The 25,000-nt window shown below is 41.6% G+C and overlaps 1 protein-coding gene and 1 long non-coding RNA gene across 7 annotated transcripts in view; one reads left to right on the top strand and one right to left on the bottom strand.

Moving 5' to 3' along the window:
• The first annotated feature begins 654 nt into the window (after positions 1 to 654).
• LOC138045414 (uncharacterized) lies at positions 655 to 4,420 on the top strand. Its single transcript, XR_011131580.1, has 3 exons — positions 655 to 782; positions 2,585 to 2,688; positions 4,397 to 4,420. It is a non-coding gene; the product is annotated as an uncharacterized lncRNA (long non-coding RNA).
• Positions 4,421 to 5,024: 604 nt separating this feature from the next.
• LOC138045410 (GREB1-like protein) overlaps positions 5,025 to 25,000 on the bottom strand; it is a 43,510-nt gene continuing 23,534 nt past the window's right edge. For 5 of the 6 annotated variants that reach the window (XM_068891912.1, XM_068891911.1, XM_068891913.1 and 2 more), the window contains 15 exons: positions 23,337 to 24,854; positions 21,571 to 21,736; positions 20,991 to 21,245; positions 20,212 to 20,318; positions 19,244 to 19,367; positions 18,012 to 18,514; positions 17,681 to 17,746; positions 15,176 to 15,292; positions 13,263 to 13,420; positions 11,384 to 12,053; positions 9,989 to 10,158; positions 9,519 to 9,661; positions 8,878 to 9,117; positions 7,160 to 7,591; positions 5,025 to 6,679 (listed from right to left, as the gene is read on the bottom strand). In XM_068891912.1, coding sequence (XP_068748013.1) covers positions 6,436 to 6,679; positions 7,160 to 7,591; positions 8,878 to 9,117; positions 9,519 to 9,661; positions 9,989 to 10,158; positions 11,384 to 12,053; positions 13,263 to 13,420; positions 15,176 to 15,292; positions 17,681 to 17,746; positions 18,012 to 18,514; positions 19,244 to 19,367; positions 20,212 to 20,318; positions 20,991 to 21,245; positions 21,571 to 21,736; positions 23,337 to 24,854 — 4,913 coding nt within the window. In that variant the 3' untranslated portion in view covers positions 5,025 to 6,435. The remainder of the gene's footprint in view (positions 6,680 to 7,159; positions 7,592 to 8,877; positions 9,118 to 9,518; positions 9,662 to 9,988; positions 10,159 to 11,383; positions 12,054 to 13,262; positions 13,421 to 15,175; positions 15,293 to 17,680; positions 17,747 to 18,011; positions 18,515 to 19,243; positions 19,368 to 20,211; positions 20,319 to 20,990; positions 21,246 to 21,570; positions 21,737 to 23,336; positions 24,855 to 25,000) is intronic. The other variant, XM_068891915.1, reaches the window with a different exon arrangement.

Below are 25,000 nucleotides of genomic sequence, written 5' to 3'. Positions count from 1 at the left end.
TCTCTTCCGAAGTCTTTGATTTCCACTTATTTAATTTGAACGGGCGCGAAACTCCTTTCCTCTTTCGGGCAATTCTCGTTTATTTCGTATCAAGAAAAGATTTCTAAGTAGTCCACTATATTTAAGTCATGTTTTTGCAAGAAAATGTTCGATATTTGCCTTGTTTTACTTGGCCAGTAATGGATCCTTCACAAAGGACAAAAATTAACTGAGGACATCAGTCATTCTTGCCGATTGACTTAACTCTCAACTCTCAATTATTCAAAATATTCATTTTTAAAAATCGGATCAGTAAATTAACTACAAATTTGGTTTTCAAGTCATTACCACTTTTCGATTCCTCTGTGGTTTACCTTTATAACGATGAAAAATTTGCCTTCATGAGCATATATTTTTAAGTTTATCCCAAACCTTTTCCAAGATATCAGTGAAAAAGAATGTACATCTAATCTCCTAAAAAATATTACCCTGATCCTAACAACACAATATCCAATCAGCGAACAATACAAAGTAATCAACGGACCCAAGATAAATTTCTTCGTGATATTAATTGCCTATATTTTTATCCTTTTAAAACTGTATGACTTTTTCGCCCACCCGTAATCTCTAATCGACACGAAGTAACGAGTGAGAAGTCATTCAGTGAAGAATCGGTAATATTCGCAATCGCGCGGGTTGAGTCTTTTGCTACGATCATGGTTTTTCGGTTACCATCGGAGTCGCCGACAGTTTTGATGCCGAGAAAAAGAAAATTACAATGCAGAAATGGACATTTTCTCGAGGTTAGGCCAGATGGTACCGTGAAGGGAACAAAAAATAATAACAGCATTTATAGTAAGTCAAAAAATGCACGATAACTACTTTTGAAAAATTACATTTTCGATTAAAAGTGTTGCCGTTAACACTGTTGTCACCAGAAAAAAGAAGGCAGTCGTATCTTCAAATGATTCTTGACGAATGCTACGGTAGCTTGTGAGCTTACTTACAAAAATTTCCCAAAGTTGAAGTTAAGCAATCTAAACACAAGGTTAAGAAGAAATAGAAAGATAATAATTTCTTTAAAAAATTAGTTTTAATTTCTAGTATCCAAAAAGTCACGTTGATTCAACAGTTCCGCTATCACTGCTCAGAAAAATTCAATGTTCTTTTCAATGCACTGCTGATGGAGTACACATAAGGACTTAACCGATAAATTAAAAACTGCCAATAAATTTCAAATGTCAGCCGTTTGATAAATTTGAAGGCAAACCTCTTCGCACCTCTTGAACAAGAAAAAAAAGGTTCCTCTGGCGAATGCAACATGCATTCCCGTCCCATTTGCCCGAGGAACTTGTTTTAGAAGATCTGCTTATTCAGCGAATTAATCTTTAACCACGTTTTTAAGATCACATAATAAATCAACTGCAAAGTTTCATAACTTAACTTAAACTATAGTTTATTTATCATGCCGTTTTTGAGCTGAGGAAAGCGAGGGTTATTGCAATATTTCATATGTCCAGAGAGTTTCATGTTTTCCGACCAAAACTGCACGGAAATATCTTTTCAGCACTTTTAAGCATCCCTACAAGCTCTCTTGAAAATAATGAGAAAGATATCAAATAGGTTGACGCATGAAGAGTCCATATAATCAACCAAAGACCATAGAATTTGAAAGGTCAAGTAGACATTTTCCAAAGTACAACCCTTTTTCATCCGTTACACTACTTATAACAGCAAAAGACAGTTAAGAGTCTCTTTACATTAACATAATCCTTAGCAATCAAACTGCATCATTACTTATGGTTAGCATTATGTAAGAAGACCAAAACTAGAGTGAAAGCGTTCAGTTATGAAAAACATCCATTCCCGTGTTAGTATTTTTGTTTTTTACTACCATTTGTTACTTTATGTTTTCGATTTTGCTCTTCGCTTTTGATAAAAGTAATGGTGAAACTGCCTATTACAACCACTTTGCAGCTTTAACTCGTTCAAGCATGGTTACCATAGTAACTTGAGTTTCGCGCCCCTTCCAGGGGTCAGTAGCTCAAAGTCTGGTTAGCGCTAACCGTCGATTAAGAGATATCAAGACCTATACGTTTTCATGGTAGAGCGGTTTTCAATTGAGTGTCGAAAGTAATAAGCAAATTACTTTGGTTTTGCATTACTTCCCTTAGCGATTGGTTAAAAGTTCTCGTGCCACTTTTTCAACCAATCAGAAGTGAAACCAAAACTTATCGTGGCTCGCGCGTGCACATTTTCCCGCGCTTTATGTTGATTGGTTTACTGGATTGTCTCCGTCCTTTTTGATTGGCCAAAGTAATTACTTTGGTTTTGGGTTTACGGAACTCATTTCAAAACCACTCTATTTATCACTGGCTAGCAGTAATAACCATGCTTCGAGCAACCCGGGCCAGAGAGTCAGAAGTAAAATTTCTGAATAAAATTTCTGAATGAAAATTGAAAATTGTACTGCTATCGTCCGATGAGAATCGAGTAATTTTGTGGAGGAAATTATGTGTTTGATAAACTTGAGTTGTTTTGGCGAGCCCTAGACCAAATTTCTTTTTCCTTTTCGCGCTGGGCTTATGTTTATTGTTTGTTGCAGCCATCTTCCACCTGACCTCGGTAGGATCAAACAAGATCACTCTATGGGCTGTGGAAGCTGGCTTATATGTAGGCATTGACAACCGAGGCAACGTCATTACTTCTGTAAGTATTCAAAATGCTTGCGTCGCAAGTTTATATGCAGCTCGCGCGTGAGCAAATTCAGTGACAGAGAGATTTAGCATCGGCTTTACTGCACAAAGGGAAACGTCGGGCTAAAATGTGCGTTTTTGGAAACTGGAAGAAACTTGTTTGACATTTAGCTCATTTAGCTTCTTGCCTGTAAGCTCCAGATAGCAAGCAACTGCAAAAACGAGCAAGACAAATTCAACTGAGCCGAGAATTTCACGCTTTTAATGACAAGTAGCAACCTGCCGTTTCTCGATGCTGCCTGCTTCTTTGGAGGCCCGTGCAGTGGCCCTATCCAGTCTCGGAAACTCACGTTTCCGGAGATCCTATCAAGGGATTCGGGTATAGAGAGGGAAGATCTGACGACTGCTATGGAGGATAATGATTTGCATGGTGTAGCGGACCCCAAGGGGCGCTAGATGATGATGAAACGCAATGTTAAATCTCTCTACTGGCTCATGGCAAACGGTTAACGGTAGATGCCGGATTTTCAAACGGGATACTATGGGTACTTTGTGCTTATTTAGTCAAATCTGATTAAGGACGGTGTCCACTATTTTTATTGCGCATACGTTCTGCGCATGTCCAGATACTCGGATTTCCTATAGGTATTGCTTACTAATGCAGGGATATTTTTGCGCGGTTTGAATTTGTGCGGGGAAAGCAGAACTTAGCAAGTGCTCTAGGTATCCAAAAAGAAAATTCATTCATTCATTGATTCATTCATTCAAAGCTTTTTGCTAATATTGTTGATTAATTGTCTTTGAAAAATGCGTGGTTAACCCCCAATTTTCTTCTTGTATTTTAATAACACCTGTTGAGATCTGCTTTTCCCGCATATTCATAAAACCGCGCAAAAATACCTTTGAATTAGTAGGCACCGTCCTTAAACTTTGTAGTGAAGTGCGGTGTCCTGTATTATCACATCAAGGAAATATCATCAAATATCATCCACTATTCAAGAAAATTTGGTAGTATCAACCCGGATGACCTAAGATTATTGGGGTGAATCTTAGACGAACTCATAATGTCACGCTTTCTTACAAACCATACTTCATCATAGCACAGCTCACTTCACAATATGGTATGTTCGTTAGCCTTTTGTAAGGGCGAATTCTCTCTGACCAACGCTGGAAACGTCAACTTTTTAATTTTTCTACGTTGGTCGCTTTACTTTTACCCGCTTCGCATGGTACTAAATTTTCGTGCAATCATCAACGTATCGCCACAGTTTTCTTTTGAAACGTGGTATAATGTGGAGTGCCACGTTCCATTGACCGAATGCATAAATGGCGGCCAAAAATGTATTATTTTGTTTGTGTGCTAATGAGACTCACTAGCCTCGCTCTCAAGCAACATTTCTGTTATATTTTGTCCTTGCAAACGAGGTTAGTGAGGCTAATTAGCACATAAACAAAAGAATACTTTTTTGGCCGCCATTTATGCATTCGGTCTATGCTGTGCACTCCAGCAAATTGCGATGCTGTAACGCTTTGCCATGCTTCTGTGCTAAAGGAAAAAAAAAACTAACAAAATTCCTTCGCAGGCCACCAATCCAGCAAATTGCAACGCTATTACGCTAAGCGATACCATGCTGCTTGCAATCCAGCAAATTGCAACGCTATTACGCTATGCCATGCTTCTGTGCTAAAGGAAAAAAAAAACTAACAAAATTCCTTCGCAGGCCACCAAGATACCGGCATGCACGCTCCGCGAGAACCTGGACACTGAGTTCTTCAACAGTTTCGGAATGGAGTTTTCGCCTCGTCGTCTTCATTGTCTGGCGATATCGGCACAGGGGAAGGTCCGATCGTCCATATTAACTTCCTCACGAAATGTACAATTCATCACAAAACCAATGCATTGATTAAATAGTTATGAGTAACGATAATCATGATCATAGTAAATTATAAGGAAAATGTCGAAAGGATGGAGGGGATGCGCAGATTTACATATTTCTTTGTTTTCAAAACTGTTACACCATTTACATCCTCGGAGACCAAAGGCAGTCAATTGAGGAAGAGACGGAGAAACCGCGGCAAAATCAAGAATGGCGAAAAGTTTCGCCCATCTGATAAACTTTCTCCCGTCCCGATCCTGGGGGTGGATTCGTCCCGTCCCGACTCGCTGTTGATACTCCGCTAAGTAGTCAACGGACAGTGTACGGTTTCTGTGTCCACATTTTAGTGAAGTAAAGAGTAATTTGAACGGAGTAACTCCCAGAGACTGGTGTCTCGAAACAGTTCGCTTTCCCTTGGATTTTGTGAAATATGAAATCAAGTGCTGTTATGTAAGTTAATCAATGAAGCAACTTTAGCATGTTTCTTTTTTATTTAAGCGTCTTGCTGATAAAAACTGGAAACTAAACAACTTTAAAGAATTTTGCTGATTATTGGCTTGTAAGGGTCTGAATTATTTTGTAGTTTGTGCAGTCTCATTATATTACACTTTTGAAGAATACTTTCTCTTTTTGTCGAACTTGTCCACCCATAAAATTTGTGCCATTGCTCATAAAATAATCTGTAACTACGACGGCTTAAAGTGCTACTATGACCAAACTTTCTTTGGATTTCAAGACTACGTGAACTAAACTCTAACTGACCCAAGTTTTAAGCCTTGATTTCAAGAAGACTTCTTTTTAAACTGGAATTTTCCTATTTAATGGTCCGCCACTACTACAACAACAACAAACTTTATTTCAAGTTCTTAATTTAAACTATTTACACAAAAGCACAGGCCCGAACTTTAAAATCTTGAGAGAGCTGGCTCGCGGAGAAAATGACGTCAAAAACTCACTAGTTTAGGAATGCAATGCGGGTGTACATGGCTGAATTAATATGCAGCACGGGGTTTCGGGCTTTGAGACTTAAAATCGTCTTCCGCAAATATAATAAGCTGCATTTATAGACCTCTTTTACAATGGCAGCCAAATAAAATATTATTTTGTTCTAATGCTAATAAGCCTTTCTAGCCTCGCTACGACAAGCAGATTTCAAAAGAATTTTTGTTTCAAAATGCGCAGTAGTTCTAATTAACATAAAGACGAGTAAAAATAAATGACGTCACTTTCTCTAGTTCCAACCCTCTGATGTCCAATCGGTCAGTTTTCACGTGATTAGTGGCGGACCACGAAATCCAAAACTTACACTCAACGTAAACAGCCTGCGCATAAAAATCGAAACTCAAAATTTTGCCGGTCAAGTGTTAAGCAAACACAGTTTTATAATCCGAAAAAAAAAGGAAGTGATTTTTTTTATCATAGTAGCACTTTAAGCAGCCAAAACATACAATGTTCTGTTTGAATTAAATAGCAATTTAAGAGGGAACCTACAAGAAAGTTGAGGGGACTAAATGTAAGGCGAAAAAACTTCACTCTTGGATCACAAAACGATATAAAAAATCGCAGCACGCCACTAATAAAAAGAATCTCCTTCATTGTTCTTCATTTCCTATCGGACTGTTCCGTGATAAGAAACCGTTCATTCTGGGTTGGAAATGTTGTCTACATTGCCTCAAGGTAAAATGATCGCGAGCAAATTGGAAGCCGAGCGTAAGTCGGATGATGCCGTCGAGCATGTTGGAAACTCGTAAGATTAAGAATTCACTGTCAGAGTATTGTTACTGCCCGGAAATTTCCGATTGACATTGTGTCTTTCGTCATTCTTGCAAACTCGAAGACTTGCTGGTCCAAGCGCCTGTTCTTTAATATCTCTGCCCTGTCAATCAATCGTCGTGCTTTCCCGCTAAAAAATACAGCGCAGGTTGATCAGGGCTGTTCGCAGTTTGCAGCTCATCACGTAACCGGAAGCGCCAGTGTTCCTCCAGGTCAAGCCGCGCAACTTCCTGTCTGAGCATGTTGCGATCCTGACACACGAGACAGAGCCGGGAACCTGGAGCGAACTTGAATTGCGATAAGAATTGCTTGGAAACTGAGCGATCGCACAAGTAAAGCAATAACCCTCCGTAACTGAAACAAACCAATCAAAGAAGACTTCAGATGTCATCACAGACTGAAATAGAACGGCTTTAGATTGAGCTGCGTGTAGGACAACTCTGGATACTTCGTTTTAAAACGACAAGTTCTCCTTTGTACTTTGTCAATGTGAAACTTCTTCGATAACAACAACGCAGACGCAATCCCAATTTGCGTGCTGTCTTCAAAACGAAAGTACACTCGTACATTTCAAAGTGAAGAGGAAGGGGTGGGGAGAAAACAATAAGCCCCAGAGGGCGGGGGAGAAGAGAGGGTAGACTTTTCTGTCTCCTCTCTTCACAAGTCTACCTCTGTTAGGTTAGTTGGATGCTCCGAGTTGCTCCAGAATAGCGCGCGGTCAGAAACTAGGGGACTGGAGCGAGCGAGGAACACTCTTCTCGAAATATTCGATTCCCGGGAAAGCCCCTTTCGCGTAAACTGCTAGCAAATGCTAGAAGGCTGCAGACCTCTTACCTGGTCTCGTTCTTGAATTTAGCCATTTTCTCTTTATCCCATCCACTTGAACTCACAAACTCGACAGTTAGTTTCGGACCAAGGTTTACATAGCAGTCCACAGCCAAAACGGGATGATTTGGCTGTGCTGCAGTCACCGGGAACAGCTTAGTTGTGCCTGCGAGCTCAAGGTATCGTTCCAGAAGATAGTACGCCGGTGCATTGAGATAAGTAGCATCCTCTCGGTCTGGAGCAGTCACTAAGTTGTCGCCCGGCATTTGGTCTTTGCCGCGGTCGTTGCTGCCTTCAGCCGCTGGTACTGGCTCCTCCTTGAAAGCAGTGGCACCCCCTGATTCAATGAACTTCTTGGCTACCACCAAATGGTCGAAGCGACAGCTGTGGATTCCGCTCGCAAGAGCTCTGACACTGAAGTCCACGTCTTCCCACCAGTATCTACAAAAGAGAGAAAACGATGATGCCCGGTAACTGCCTACATTACTAAACAAGAACTAGCAATCCATTCACGAATGCGCACAGTGCATACCCTTAAACAGCCATGAACAGCTCTTGAAAGGTTAGCAATTAAATTCCATCCCTCAAACCCACATTTTCCTTCTCATTTAACTTACAGGACGTACAATCTGCTTCAGACATCAAATCTACTTCAAAGAAACAAATATTTCAATGTGCAGAGAAAATTCAGATAAGGAGAGCCAAAGAGTTGAACCCGGATCAATGAGTTCCCTTGCTTATTCCAATATCCACTAGGCTAACGAGACAAGCTCCTGGAAAATCGAATTTTTTAGAGTATTGAGATAGTAGTACCCAGCAAAACAAGTAAAAGCTAACCGTCTTCAAAGTGGTTTTTAGACATAAATAACTGTAGATCAGCGCGGCTTTGCTTAGAAACGATATTTCTTGTTGAACTAAAGCTCTAATTCTGCCTGTTTTCATTCTTTTTACAGCAGTAAGCTTGTCATATTAAGACGGGATATTACGTCGTGTAATTGCAAGGAAAAACGTCACGTCAAGTATATAACTTGGCTCTATCGTAAGTCTTCCGCGATTATTCAGTCTCGTTCACGTCCTACAATATGGCGAAGTATCCTAAAAAAATAAAAGGTACGAGCGGTATCAGAGTGGAAATAGAGAATGAAAGAATCTCTGTTTGTATGCTTACGTTGTCGTCAAAACCTCAAATTTGGTGATTTCCCGTCGTCGTTATGCAGAGGACCGCAAACATACTTGTTAAATCCGTGCTGCACGTGCAGAACGATTATTTGTGCTCTTTTAACCAATGATGTTATAATTTTGCGGCGATGTCGTAGTCGTAGCCATCGTCGTTTCCAGACTAAAACGTTCACTGAAAGGGAAATTCTCGTGCTATTACAGAAAAGGGCAGCGGGGCCGAGCGGTTATAGGGAGGTAGCCATGTAGTCTAGAAGTCTAGCTTTCAAGTCTTGACCTAACCAATGACTAGAAGTGTTTTTGTGAAAGTTCCTACATCAACTTAAGTGGCCTGTATCTCGCCTATTAGGATTTTCAAACAATTCGCACAGTTAAACGGGTGTACGTCCAAGGCTGCTTATGAAAGGAAATCCCTTACGAGTTCCGGCAATTTGGTATTTTTGCACTTTGGAAATGGTCGTTTCAATCCTCCCGAAAAGTCTACCAGGGGTAAAGGAAATATCTTTTAAAGCGCATCTTTGCAAGCATATGAACAATTATGCAGTAGTTACCTGTTTTTGTTGAATTTGATTGCTTGAAGCTTCTCCAGGTTCATCAAAAACGAAGACTGTACGAGTCCGTGAGTAAAAGACCCTTCAGACAAAGGGCTGGACAAATCGGTACTATATTGCTGCAGACCCAGCATGCCGTAATCCAGAAGATCTGGTGTGCCCTCCAGGTGTTGAAGAACTCTTACCAAGGAGGTCATGATGCAGGAAGGACCCTCGGTATCCTTAGTGCAAGATTCTTCCCTGCCAAAATTGTATACATGAGAAAACCAGCACATGGTTTTGAAGACAAAGCACAACCAATCAACAAGCCCTACAGGACACTCAGTGAAAAAAAAACCTTGCAAGAACAGGTGTCTTGGTTACAAAATACTAACGATTTAAAAGTTTATCTGTAATTCATAGGGGTGGACTTACAATGTTGGCTTTTTGTGAAGGATAAAAATCAATGTACCGGAGAAAATCCTCTCGGTGCAGACTTGGGAAAAAACAAACTCAACGCAGATTTGACGCTACGGTCGGGAATCGATCCGGGGACATGAAAGTGGAAGGCGAATGGTAACGCAACTGCGCTGACCCTGCTTCACGAAAGAGGAACATAACATAACATAACCACAAAACTTTCAACAAACGAACTGACTTACTGCTTGACAGGTTGTTTCAGAAGATTCTGCCACATGACGCAGGAGTCATCCATCATGAAGATGAACGGCCAGACCTCCTGACCTGGCTTGTTCTGAACTCCGAGCCGCTCGCGCTCTGTTTGCCAATTCTGAGTTGCAAATTCCTGTAGATTTTGAGACAAAACAGTAATATTTATCGTGCAGAGCAAGTGCAGCCCAGTCGCACGGTCACGCGTTCGTTCGAAGCATGGATTTTTCACGCTTACTGGCGACCACTCAAATTTCTTGTCGAACTGCCGTGCGCTGATCTTTCTGACTTTCATTTCATGTTCATGATTAGGGAAACCTACGGCAGTTAAATGGGCAACTGAGGCCCTGTTTATATGGAGAAACGTTGTCCCGGGTAAGAGGGGCAACCCCCCCTCCCTTTGAAACGGGTAAAGTACGAGTTACTAACAGATCAAGACAAGTTAGCTTGCTTCGCATCTTACCTTGATATAGTATCGAGCAGCTCCCAATCCCAGATTATCCGCGCTGGCGGGCAGCCCAACTATGACGTGATTTGGCCAGGCCTTGTGGTACAGAGCTATCTCCTGGTGTTTTACAAAGACGAGAAGGATGTGATCCTCACCTTCCATTGCGTGGTACAAGTTCAGCAGACCTTCATGGGAAAGAAAAGCCTTTTAAGTGCACTAAAAGTGCAAAAGACACGTTTAATATATCATTAGCTAAGGCCTTCTCCTTTTTCCTCCGTTCAATGTCGTCCGACGGATCCATATTTTTGAGTATAAAAAAAAGAAATAGAAAGGAAGGTAATGACTTACAGCATAGTTGCAAATTACATCATTTTGTTAAACTATAAACATCGCTTTTTCCCGTACATAAGCACTTCAAAACGCAAAAAATAAAAGTAAAGGGTAATAAAGAGGAGTGCTGCGTTGTGAACTTAGTTAGCTTAAGACTTTTCATTGACTTAGTTCATTGATTTCTGGACGAAGTGCAGCAAAGCGCCCATTTGACGAAGACATAACAGTAGCCCAGTTATCTTTAGATTCAATCTTGGAAAAAAAGGCATCACCTTTAAACTCTGAGAAATCAACTTATACAAGTCCTTGTTTTTATTCCTCCAGAGCCTAGAGATCAAGTTTACCGATTAAGATGAATTCTAGTCTATCGAAAAGGTGCAACGGAAAGGGCGCAGTTCTACAACAAATCTTCCTGACCTTGTTTTATCGGTCCGTACGGTAAGTTACGGAGCGAATCTTTCTTTCCGACTGGCGTTGATTCAACTGCCAAAGCGCGAAGCACGCGGGCCTTAAGTTATAGTACGGACCGAGAAAACGAGGTTAGTAAGATATTTATCGTATCTCTGAGAAGGTCATGCGAGCGGCAAAGGAAACTAATTGCCGTCAAACGGAACGTCCACTTGCCACAAGTGACTGGCATGCGCTGAATTTGAAAAACGAATAAATCTTACTGTCTTTTTGAAATAGTTGCTTGCAAGATTCAAACAGTTTCAAGTGTTTATTCGACACAAACAGGACGAAAAAAAAAACTTCCTTGAAAATATTGCATTAAAATTTCAAATTTTGCGGGGCGGACTGAGGGGCAGACAGCGGGACGTATTGTAGAATGGAGCGTTTTCACTCACGTGACCAGCAGCCATATTGGATTACTGAAACAAAAGAAAGTATTTGCATAAAAATAGAGTTCAAATCCCAGAGGATTAGTTTGGTTCACCATCATGGTCGCCATTCCTTTGTTTTGGAACACCAACATGGCTGCCGTGACGTCATGTGAAAACGCTCTATACGGCCCGCTAAGTTAGCCAATCATAGCTCCCGTACTATCTGAGATAACATAAAATTATTTACATCATGTCTTACCACAATCATGTCTTCCGGTACTTGGCATCATGATAGGGCTTTTAAATGACCCTGTCATCTCTTCAGCGCTCGCTGACTCCGTTTTCATCGACTTCACAGCCTCTCCTTTGGCACCAGTCAAAACAGCTGGAAGGCGCAAACTGCGAAGTTGCTTGTCCTTGGTGAAAGTGAAACTATGCACGCATCGGTGCGGGATTAAAAACCGCAGCCACTCCCCACCCTGCAGAGGATATGCGTAGCTCAGAGGAGTACTGGGACCCCGGCTTTCTCGATAGCTCTTACAACCGTCGCAATGGTGGTACGTGTCGTAAGCAGCCCAGTACGAGAGTATCATGGAAGATATTGGTCTCCTTTGAGACCGTTTGGTGGACAGCGGCTGCGTGGAAGCACCACCGGAAGTGGTGTTTCCAACAAGCGGATGTACTCGGAGCTTGCTGGTGGTAGAATATCGTCGTTCATTTAATATACAGCTGAAAGGTAGCTGAACTATCTCATTGTAAACAGGCCACACCATTCTCTCGGGATTAGCTTCTGAAGTATCGGGGATAACTTGCGAAGAACTTTCATCTGCGATAGACAACGATTCGTTATAGACATCCACGCGTCTCAGTTTTTGCACCGTTTGGTGTAATAGACGAATAAAATGAAGATACGCTTGCGTTTTACCAACCTATAAAGAATTGGGAGAAACAAGAACAGTTCATAAACACAAAATGGAGCTTTGTGATCCGTATATACCTTATTCCAAAATGGCCGCTATTTTAGTATTCTTTTGCCTCCTTGCAAATTGGCTCTTTTGGCCTTGCTCTCAAACGCAAAATTCAAAAGGAATATTTAACTTTGAACGAAGCCAAAAGGGCCGATTTGCAATCAAACAAAAGAAACTAAAATGGCGGCCATTTTGGACTAAGGTGTATTGCCAGTGAAAAAGTGAATTAGCCTATTTTCAATAAAATTGCACAATAAAAGGATGAATTGGCCGCTTTGCATAGGATAATTACAGAATTAGAAATCACAGCCACGTTGTAACAAACGATAAAAAATGGCGACCATTTTGGGTACTTTGTTGTCACGTGACCGAATATACAGTAAGTCACGTGACAACACAGAGCTCCTTTTTCTGATGGAGACTGTGTGGTAAGTCGAAAACTTCAATTTCGGAATTTTGTAAGACTGAAATAAAATGTTAAGATTTAACTTTTAGCCTCCAAAGTCAAGACTGAACTTTCCATTAAGGTGCGGGATTGCAGAGACCCACCTTTCATCACATCTCACCTCATTAAAAAAAAAAAGCAAAAACAACAGAGCACATTGTGCCATGCCTCGTTCGTTTAAAAACTGAATTAATTTTCCGCCATCTCCCATATCTCACTCGAACTTTCAGTCTAAGCAATCTAAAAAACGGAGCAACATTTGAGCAGTTTTCAAATGAATGCCGAACGTAACTACGCGATTGCAATTCTCGGTTTTCACATGACGTCACGACCGCCATGTTGGTGCCCAAAACAAAGAAAAGGCGGCCATGTTGGTGCTCCGACCAAATCCTCGGGGAATTTAACTCTATTATTATGCAAACGCTTCCTTTTGTTTTCGTTGAAAAACATGGCTGTTGATCACGTGAGTGAAAACCAGCAATTGCAAAGCTTAGTGATTGATTGAAAAATCTCGCACCAGTTTATCAACCAATCAGAAGGAAAACCAAAACCAATCACGACTTGCACGATCAATTTTTCCCGTGCTTTGAGCAAGTTACACCGAATTGCTACCAATTTGGATTGGTTCTTCGCGCTGTTTGCACCTGCTGTAATTGGTCGAAGTAATTATTCTGGTATTTGTTTTACGACACTCAATTGAAAACCGCTCTAATAATACTAATTACTTGTGGTGGTCCACTGAACAGAATTGATCTCGGGTGGTATTTTTCAGCGGCTGGTTTTTCTTGTTCCTTTCCGTTGCCTTCGCTTCCCGTTTCTCCAGCAATCGTGCTTTGCCGCGAATTTGGTTTCAAATCATACGCACGGTGAAGAAGAGTAGGTCCTTGAAGAAACACAAAAATCAGTTTACTCCAAAAGTCTCTCTAAACACTAAGACTCGCACCACAAGGCGCGGCACCTAAGGCACACGCGATTCTTTTCTCAACCCTTTAAATGGAATCTCCACTAAAATAACAAAATATAACTTCAAGCCACAGAACGTAATGTTTACAATTAAAAATTTTCAAACTTTTTCCAATGAAAGCGTTTGTAATCGAAAAAGTGAATTTCAAAAACGCTTGTTTTGGCTTTCAAATTTCACGGTCGCTGCCATCTTGAATAATTGTGACGTGTCGAGGTTGCCCTATTGTTCTGATACAAAGAGCGATTGTTCTGGAACAATAGCGCAACCACGACACGTCACAATTATTCAAGATGGCGGCCCTCGGGAAATTTCAAAGCCAAACAAGCGGTTTGAAATTCATTTTTTTTCGGATACAAACGCTTTCATTTGAAAAAGTTTGAACAATTTTAATTGTAAACATTACTTTCCGTGATTTAAAGTTATTTTGTTGTTTTAGTGGAGGTTCCCTGTAAGGACGGTGCCTACTATTGTTGTTGCGCATACATTCTGCGCATCTCGAGATACTCGGGTTTGCTATTGGTGGTGCTTACTAATGCAGGGATATTTTTGCACGGTTTAAAACTATGCTGAGAAAGCTGAACCTAGCAAGTGCTCTTGGTATCGAAAAAGAAAACTAAAAGTAACCATGCATTTTTCAGAGATAATCAAGCTTCAATTTGGGAAAGAACGCCATGTATTTTAAAGCTTTTTACAAATTCTGATTGTTGATCAATTATCTTTTAATTAGACTCACTAGCCTAACTTGCAAGGACAAAATACAAAAGAAATGTTGCTCGAGAGCGAGGCTAGTGAGTCTAATCAGCGGAAGACCTGAGACAGCAATGACCAGAACCAGGTTGCTGACCAGCGGTTTTCGTTAAAACAATGGTTGTCTAGGGGTGCTCAGTCTCGCGGGCTCAGAAAACCTGGTCGTGGTCATTTTTATTTAAGGTTTTTCCTAATTAGCGTATAAACAAAAGGATAACATTTTGGGCGCCATTTATGCATTCGATCTATGATGCCTTCTTTCGACAAACTAGTATGTTAATGAGACAAAATGAAAACAATGACGTCAGCAAAGATTCGCCAAAAAGACACTATCTGCGTTTGTTCATATATTATCATGAATTCTGTAGCAATCATTCATTCAACTCTTCCGAGAGATAATTCGAACTCACAGGTGACCATCTCCCAGTCGGCTGGATAGCTCAGTTGCTCAGAGCTGAGCAGTGCAATCCAACGGTCAATATATTCGAGGCCCGTTTAAGCCCGGATTCTTCTGGCTTCTTCTCTACCACAGACAACCTCGTTCCCAGGGTCTTTCATCTCCCCACCCCAGGGAAAGCGAAGAAAGAAAGACCCTGGTTCAGACTGGTCACGTATCTAAGTGACAAATTTTCCACCATGGGAGGGGTCCCCGCTTTTCCGAATATTGCCGCCGCTGGGGTAGATCAATCGCCATGCTTTTCAGCAATCTTGAATGTTTGATTTCGGAGAGCAGCTATGGAATGTAAATCTAAACCCAAAAGAAGTAAAGTGCTTGGGAGCAGTTTATTTTGGTAGAGACGTGCTTGCTGTTTTGCCTACGGGGTACGGAGAATCTGAACATTTCCTATATCCTACATCATTCATACGGTTTTCTTTGCCTCTTTCCCTATTCTCACAGTCCACTAAACTAATTAACTAGTCAATTACCTACGACTGCTAAGCGCTTTTCAGTTCCTTCTGAAGTTCTTGCTTTCTTTGATGCTTCGCTTTCACTCGCCGTCTTGGAATCTTCACAGCTACTATCTTCACCTTCACTAGCGCCTGCTTCAATCAAAACGAAAAACATCAAGATTATCAGGTTGAGTTCTATTAAGATCAACCGCATTTGGACTTTTTCGTGTTATACGTCATTTTTAATTGGCTTGGTTGATCAATTTTTTGAAAAACCGCATTCAAACTTGATTGAAATTGTTAAAAACGGTGGTGGGTGGCGTCCGCTGCAGTCCGAGAGCTTCTACTAAGTGTATAATTTCTTAGACCCAAGTATAGAATGCACAGCCACTTATTTCCATAACATTGAATAACAAAAGTTCCCATAGTTATGTGTTTCGTTCTTCAAAAGCTCTCTCTGACTCAGTTTCATGTGAAATGAATACATATTCGAAGTGCGCGTTAAAAGACAAAAGTGAGTGATCCTCGCACTCAGCTGAAACTTGCCGATTATAGACACCTGGGGCCCGTTTCTCGAAAGTCCCGAAACTTTACGGGCCATTTTCGGGTGTCACAATCCCCTCTGTATCTCAAGAAAGGAGAGGAATTAAATCGTCAAACTTCGCAGACATTTTGCTTTTTGTTACCTTGAAAAAATGTCAAAAGATCGGCTTTCCAAAACAAGCGGTCGACAGTTCCACAAATGGCTTTTCGGGCCCGAAAGGTTTTCGGGACTTTCGAGAAACGGGCCCCTGGCCCGAGTTGTTCAAACGATGGATAGCGCTCTATCCGCCAGATAAATCACTATCCACTGGATAACTCAATTGGTTTTGCTAGTGTTTATCCACTGGACAGTGATTTATCCGACGGATAGCACTATCCATCGTTTGAACATCTGGGGCCTGAAACATTCAGGTAGCTTCAACGGGATTTGAACCCGTGACCTCTGGGATGCCTGTGCAATGCTCTAGCAACTGAGCTATGAAGCCACTCAGTTGTGCGCTGGTCAATTTGTTGGGCTCATTTCCTTCCAGTGAAGGACTCGATGAGTCCTCCACGGGAACAAATGAGCCCAACTAATTTTCATGTGCTAGGTGCGTTTGGCCCTGAATTCTACAATTGCTCCATATGTAATCGAGAAACAAAGAAAGATCCTGCGGAAAGTATTACACGAGAAAGATGACACTAGAGTACGATTCGCGTTTGAGGCTAGCGGCTTTCATTTGAAACCCTTTCGCCATTTATATCTATTGCTCTCGTCTGACCTTGTAGCTTAGTAGGTGGAGCAGCGGTGATCTAACCCGAAGGTCGTGGGTTCAATTCCCACCCTGGTCGAGTTTTTCTCTGTCCTACTGTGGGCCCATTGCCATTAGTAGGGCTAACGCTCACATGGTTCATATGGGGTACAAAACTAGCACTTCACATTACACTCTAATCAGTTAAGTCTATGGAGGCCTTTTCCAAGAACCTAGTTTAAAGCCTAGTGCACAAGGACTTCTTGTCGCTCGATGGCGGACTCGTCAGGTGTTAGTACAATTTCCTGGGAATCATATGTTCCTTTTTTAGTTGTCTTTTCACCGTTGCTGAGCAACCAAGACATAATCATTCTCACGTAAAGTTGTCAGTCTTGATCTCTTTCATTCCAATCAAGTGCTACTGGTAATTGTAGCTGCATGCAAGTGGACAGTTATGACAAAGCGGGCAAATTGACCACTTTCATAAATGGCGGCCATCTTTACATTCTTTTTCCTAATGTTAATTAGACCTACTGCCCTCATTTTGAAACAAATTCTTGATTTGCATCCACGTGATGGGACGGCCATGTTAGAGTTCCAAGCAGTAGAAAATGGCCCACAAGGTTTGCATAATAATAGAGTCAAATTCCCAAAACACATTTTATTGCCTTGTTCTGTACACCAAAATGGCCGTCGTACACGTCAGATGAAAACCATCAATATTCTTTCTAAATTTGCTCGTCGTAGCGAGGCTAGAAAGGCTTATTAGCATTAAATCAGAAGGATATTTCATTTGGCCGCCATGATGAAAGAGGTCTCTAGTCGGGAAAGCACTAGATAACATCGACCTAAACCTGGTGAGCCATCGATATGTCAGCGGAGTCTTGAATTTTCGCTCGCTCCTCGCTCTCTCGCTTCTGATCGATCGCGGCGAGGATTATTTCAGTCATAAAACGGTCAATAGACCGGTCATTTTCGAGACGTTACAGTAATTTTCTTCATGCCATAAATTATCCCAGGTTGGAGCCTGTTGCTAGCAAATTGATTTTCAGTCTTTCAACTTGCAGCTAACAAATTTCGGGCGCTCTTCCCACTGTCGGAACGGATCCTATAACGGGTATAAAGAAAATTAAAGAAAAAAAAAAGAGGGTTAATTATTAAAAGTTCCACTTTGTGAGCGGCATATATGGCTCACCAGGCTTAGGTCGATGTTATCTAGTGCTTTTCCTCTAGTCGACTGCAACAAGAATACTTGCAGTTTACTTACTTGAAGCCATTCTGTTGCTTTCGGCAAATGACTCTACAGCAGACATCCCATCTTCTTCAACGACATCTGGAAATATCGAACGCCAACATTTTGATGTACACGTAACATGAAGGAAAAAACAGATTATTTACATGGAGTTTTACTCAAAGCCGGAACCAACTTTGTCATGACAACGAACATATGATGTTACAAAGGGCTTAAATTAACAATAAATCACAGGGGTAACTGTAAAATAACTATTTCATACTGATAAAAATACTTCACGGGAAAATCACCATTCACTTTTTTTGGAGTACAGACTCATAACTTCTAATTTAGGCAGTGACTTTACCGGCAATATCTGGGCTGATAACCACTCCGCTAGCACTTCGTAACGTTATGACCGGCTGCCTAGACGCATCTTGCTGGGAACCAGGAATCTGCTTTGGTTTTGGCTCCGTCCATTCCCTGTAGTAAAGAGATTGGTGACGAGGGTTTGACGTCACGACAGGCGGACGACCGAGCCCCACCCACCGGGTCTGCGGTGTTGTTGGCAGCAAAAGATGTTTGGGATAACCGTAAAAATCGGATTGGAATGCTTTGAAGACGGAACGTGAGACTAGGATCACAGGTAGTGGATAGGCTGAGGAGTAGCGACTAGTTCTGCAGGCCGTTTCTGCGTTAGAATCGTCTTTGGAGTCTGTTCCGGATTGATTGTTCGGTTCGCTGGTTTCGATGCCACGAGACCCCGTTCCTGATCCGATGTAACAAGCAATGGCACTGAACTCGAGCTCCAAGGATGATCGATACACAAATCCTCTGTCAATGAGCCTCAAGTCAATATACTTCAAAGACCTGAAAAGAGGATAACAAGGAGTCATTCACGTTTTCCACACAAAATAAAACGAGGAGAGAGTTGCGATATTGTATGGGGAAACTTGTGAGGCAGTTTCTTGCAGAGCCATGCAAGGGCGAAATTTCGCTTTCAAATTTTCAGTGCTAATACATGATCGTACTACCCCAAATACCGTGTGAGGAATTTTCCGTTTACATTCTGAGACTGATTTTATGGCACGTTTTCTGCCCAAATTAAGTATGAGATGAAGGTTTCGACTAAAATGTCCTTCAATTCTTAACATATCAAAAATTCCTCACACGGTATTGGAGTGCATTCATCTGTGACTATGATGCAACAAAGTGCGGTTGTTTTCGCAATAAAGTGAAGGGGTAGGAGCTTCTGCAGCAGACTCGGTCATTCTGTGTTTGAGGCCTCAAAACTAAAAGGCAATATTAAATACCAAAAACTTAAACTTTCTTCAAATAATTCAATCTATTAGCTTTAATATGATATACAGTTTGACCCTATACAAAAAAATAGCGGCGCGACAATTTTATTTTACCGGGGACGCCCCGTTTTCCTTTACCGAGACCGTAATACAGCAACGCACGTCCAACAATTGAAAGTTAATTCTCTATAATGGAGGAGTTCGTCTTGGATGATTCGCGGCATATCGGGAACACGCTACACTTCGGATTAAAACTGAGAATATTACAAAGCTTGGTGAAATAGTGAAATGTACTTACCTTGGAAAAGTGTCACCGGGTCTCTCTCTTCCACTCAAGATGATAATGCAAGGAAGGTCATGAAGATCTTCGAAGCTCTTCGGACTCCATTTTTCAAAGGACTTGGTTTTGGGTTTGGTTTGCCCTGCATGTAATTGCAAGTCGCATCATGATTAGCAACTTATTAGCAACACTATATATGTTCTCTTGGCTTTCTCTCAGCAGCCACTGAGTGTCTATTTGGCTGATTGTGACTCGCGGTCGCGATGGACTACTTGTTGAATCGCTATTTCTCTTCTCGAAGTTTGAGAGGCCTGAATTATGTCTGATCGTTTGTGGATGCCTCTGATAATAACATAGCAACAAGAGCAACGCTTGAACCTTTATGTGGTCTGGTTATAACCATGTACTAAAGAAACGTGATGACACAGTAATCGCCAAACTGGATAAAGGTTCAGGCGTTGTTGTTATCGTGGTTGAGCACCAATGGATCCAACAAATTTGAGAGAGGGGGTTAGATAGAAGCAAGGAAAATTTTTATCTGGGTCAACTTTTAATAAACGGTTAACTGCATGAACAATTAGATGATGATGATAATGATGATGATGATGATGATGAGGAGGAAGAGGAGGAGAAAGAGGAAGAGGAAGAGGAAGAGGAAGAACAAGAACAAGAAGGAGAAGAAGGAGAAGAAGAAGAAGAAGAAGAAGAAGAAGAAGAAGAAGAAGGAGAAGGAGAAGAGGAAGAAGAAGAAGAAGGAGAAGAGGAAGAAGAAGAAGAAGAAGAAGAAGAAAGAAGAAGAAGAAGAAGAAGAAGAAGAAGAAGAAGAAGAAGAAGAAGAAGAAGACAAAGAACAAGAACAAAAACAAACTAACGGAAGAGTAGCGTTTTGTCCGACACGACAGTCGAAGCAGCGTCCAATGCTCCCGTGTCCCTAAAATAGAATGTCACGGTGCCAGAGTATCACGACATCAATTTGAGCCACTCACCTCTTTGTTCCCCCCACAGTCTCAGCCGCTTCAAGAAATACTCCTCGATTTCTAGTTCGTTGACACCGTTGTCTTGTATGATTGCAAATCTGAACTGGAAGCCAAGCCTACAGAATCAAAAATACCTTTCTGTTAACAATGGTAAAATACGTTGGCGCCCCTGAATGCAGCGTCATGCTATATTAGCCAATCACAATAGACGAAGACAGTCGAATGAACCAATCAGAACAAGACAAATAAATCATTGCAACCGGCCCGAAGCGCGGGAAAATTCGCGTGAGTGGTGGAGTAGGTAGAATTTGGTATGTTTTTTTATTGGCTAAGAAAGTGGCGCAATCATAACCTTGAAGTGAACTGATTTTTTTACTCAGAAATAAGTTAAAAGATAAAAACAAATAAAAGATTCAAATAATTAAGCGAGAGACTCTAACCGGTATCTTTTTTACGCTATCGCCGATGTAAACTAAACTAACGTGGCAAGCTTTTAAAATTTCAAAAAATTTCAAGTATTTCAACGAAGGCATTTAACACAATCACCGAAAGGCTGAAATCTTCCAAATCAGAGCTTACGCCTAAATACTCCAGATCCTTGGCAAAAAATCCATAACACTTTTTAACCTGTTAGTCTGTGCGCCAGTTTCGATATCTGATGACCAAGAGTTTCCTTTACCGAACAAAGTTGAGAAATGCTTGGAATAACATTACGCGAGGAAATGTCGCTGGTCTCGGTGAATGTTATCCAAAGTTTTGTGTAAGCTACATGTCAACAAGATACTAACCTGTCACGTGTGTTCTTCAGGCTTTCAAACGCCAAATTCGCAAGCTCCACTGATGGTATCCGAATCACCAGCATGGAACCACTCCCATCCGCATTATGAACCGGCGACTCGATGATCTCGCGCATGATCTGTATTGTCTTCAATGTGCAGTGTGGTTCGGCAGGCTTGATACCCGCTGACCACATGATTGCGGCGCAGTAGTGACGAATAAGAAGGTAACATCTCAGAACACTGAGATTTACGTCATCTGTAGTTCTGCAGACAGGAAAAGGAACCAATCGTGTTATTGCACAACAAAAAGGCAAGACAAAAGGCAAGAAAACTACTCTCACGCCACCAATATTCATTTAAAGCAGTTAAAAGCAGTTTAACAAAGTTAACTGCTGAGCAAAATTAGTAGGTGTCTAGGCCTGTCGATTATTTAGAGCGGTCAGCGGTGTTAGGTACAGGCGCAAGCTCATTCTGTCGCTTAACCATTTGGCAATTAATCGGACATTTTTATACTTGTCCAGTTTAGGCTTTTGCAATGCTTTCGAAACTCAACTGACTATCTTCACATCTAGGTATTGTTATCAATCACCTGCTAGTTCTTAAGGCCATCTTCTCAAAAGCATCATCCTGTCTGACCAGAGGAAACTGATGCGTCCATTTGATCGACTCGCAGTACTCTTTCATCCCAAAATACGTGCCTTCATTAGTTTCCATGTGGTCACTGGAATTTTCCGCCATACTCAAGGAAACACCACCTGATAAAATTAATAATCATCTTTGCCGCTGATTTTCAAAGCGCAATTAGCGCAGATGGCTTAACGTTGGGCTTTTATTTGTCCAAAACCTCCCAGGAGTCTCCTCTATCTCGGTGGTAAAGAATCCGAACTAGTAATCGGAAGATCTGGTCGTAGGTTCGATTTTTGTTCGTAAGCACTCGGATTTTTCCGAGTATTCCAGAATGTTTCTTAAGTCGATATTTAATGATAAAAACTAGCGATAAAAAAATAAGCACGCCGTTTCGACCTTTCCGAGGTCATTTTCAAGTTCGAGTGAATGGTTGTGAAATTTGCGTATGCAGGCAAAACTTAAAATATGTGGGAACGAGAAAATTTTAAAAACCGATTAGAAATGTGTAACTTATAAGTTAGACTACGAGAGAAAATCAAAGATAAAAGTCTATTTCAACGCTCTGCAAACCGCATGGAGCACTTTCTCTCAGCGAAGACTGAATCACTTATACATTTTAATCGCTTTTTCACACGTTTGCTAATTTTACAACCATTCAATCAAACTTGAAAAAAATCCTCGGAGAGGTCGAAACGTCGTTCTTCTTTTTTATTGCTAGTTTTTATCATTGAATATCCCAGATTGTTTATCGATTTGAAAAACAAAACATCTCTTCAACACTAGAATGCTTTGAGGTATGGTTTTTACTGTCAGGGAAACGGAAGACCTTAGACAGCATTGACCAGAACCAAGGTTGCTGACCAGCGGTTTTCGTTAAAACAATAGTTTGCTGGGGGTGCTCAGTCTCGCAGGCTCAGAAAACCTGGCTGTGGTCATTGTTATTTAAGGTTTTTTCAGGGAAACTTTCCGCGAATTCGCTCTTGGAAGAGTAGAGAAGACCTACTCCCTTAAGGTCCGTGCAAACGAACGCAACATTGTCGTGCAACAAATCCCAACCTGATGCGTCCGTTCACACACCCTGTTGCCTGTTGTTGCGCGAAGTTTGAAACTGGTCAGACTTTCGAGCCAGCATTTCTTTTGTTCCGTGATTACTGAAGCGTAGCACAACGATGTTGCACCCGTTTGCACAACTCATCCAACATTGTTGGGGCCACACGCGCGCATTACAATATGGTCTCCATGGAGATGTACGTGCGTCATAGTACGCGACGCGCACGTGTGGGATTTTTGTTCAAATTTCAAACTTCGAGACTTCTGGAAAATGAACAAAGCAAATTTATCATTATAATGGCGGAGCAAGAAGAACACCACCAAGAAACGGCAAGAAAAAGACGAACACCGAAGCCAAAGAAAAAGTGAAGACTCTCTTTATCTTCGTCAATTGCTTCAATTAAAGCGGTAACTGCTAAGTACATACGAAAAAAAGACACGGTTCGTTATGAAACAACATGGCAGTCGAATTGTAAGTTTACAAAGTCTTATGGGTCGTATCCTTCCCATTATACATTGCGTGTTTTCACATTGTTGAAAGTTGTTGCAAGTTGTTGCATCAATTGATACCAACAACATCCAACATCTACCGGACTAACAACTCCCAATGTTGCGTCCGTTTGCAAGTAGCTTTACTTTCTTAAAAAAACCTCAGACACGAACTCCAAATATACTAACCTGTTTCTGATCTAACGTCGGACCAGTAGACTTCATTCGAAGGATCAATGAAGGAACAGTTCGTTTGAAAAAGGTAAGGAGTTGCCGTCACATAGAGCACAACCACATTATGAGCATCAAGAAATTCGTTGTAGTAAGGAAAATCAAGAATGCCGTGAGGACTGCCGAAAAATTGCGCCTGATCAAAAACGAGCACAAAGAGTCGTTCTGGTTTACTGTTAACTTGTTCCAAAACCTCTAACAGCTGTTCTCGTGTTTCTTCAAAGCCGCTGTGTTTGATGACGTACTTTCCTGCCGTTCTAAACAAAGTGGCTTGATCATACGTCTCGAGATCGAGTTCAAACAGGAGCCCTGAGCTGCAAAGTCTCTGCGCAGTTTGGTTATAAAGGGTCGTGAGTGGAGGCACAATTATGATCGCAGAAACAGCTGTGAAATTGTTAAGATCCAGAGCGTTGACATTTTCACCGACTGCACAGACTTGGTTGAGAAGGTGCTTTGCCATAAGGTGTTGACTAACAAACAGAGCTTGGTTTTGATGATGTGAGAAAGCCGTTGAAACCCGTGGCTCAAGTCTCGCAGCTTCATCGACCATTACTTTCGTCCTTGCAAACCCATTAAAAGGCACAAACACCAATTGCCCTTGTCCCATGGCATCCTCAAAATTGTTGATCATTTGTTCGAGAGCATCACTTGACAGCTTGAACAGATTCTCCAGCCGACTAAGATTGTCAGCAATCCGTGCTCCCACTGGGTGTCCTATCATGGCCTCCGAGAGGTACTTGGCCTGAAGAATGCTTGTTACAAGCAAACAGAACTCCGGTGATTTCTTCGTTGATGTTGCTAAGATAAAAATAAAATCAGGAACTGGAACCTTCGGGAATTTGGACTGATTATATCGGTGAATTTCCCAGACGAACTTCAAGGCCCTGAAAATTGCATTGTCCAAAGATACTGGCGACGAGACGATTTTAACTCGACCTTTGGAGTTTGCTGCAGTGAGACTTGCAAGCACCGGAAGTTGCACATGCATTACTGCATTGCTCTGGGCAAGAACGTGAACTTGTTGTTGCACGGTGGCTGTTAACTCCAGCCTGGCGTCTTGCAGCAACTGCTCAATGTCTTCTCTACTGATGCGGTCATCGTCGACAAACTGAGTCAGATACTGAACCGTTAGCAAAACTGCCATTTGAGTTGTAAGGCAAGGGACGGAGCCGAAGTACGATCTAGACGGATTCTCAAGGCTGTCATCCGCCCCCGCCGACGTTCCGCTGTAAGCTCCCGATATCATACTGCCGAACTGGTTATGGTCCGAGACAAGTGGAGGATCGAAGCACCCAACCAGGAGGTCACTGATAATGATGTCCTCAACACTACAGGATATTTTGGGTATAGAATGCTGGCAAAGTAGAAGAACTGGGCGCACGCCGCAAGCTGTTGTCAGCCACGGTTCGCTTGGAAGGTCACCTGTATCAGAGCCCGGCACAGAGGATCTGCCGGTGTCACTGGAATGGCCATCATCTAAAGTACAGAATAAAGAAACAATATTAAGGGAGTTCAAGAAACGACGACGGCGAGAACGCCACAAAACAATAATTCTCATTGGTTAAAAGAGAAAAAAAGTAATCGTGCTGCACGTGCATAACGCACTTTAGTATCCCCCACTA

Source organism: Montipora capricornis, chromosome 4 (genome assembly GCF_036669925.1).
Source record: "Montipora capricornis isolate CH-2021 chromosome 4, ASM3666992v2, whole genome shotgun sequence".
NCBI lineage: Eukaryota > Metazoa > Cnidaria > Anthozoa > Scleractinia > Acroporidae > Montipora > Montipora capricornis.
This window is presented reverse-complemented; position numbering and strand designations above follow the sequence as displayed.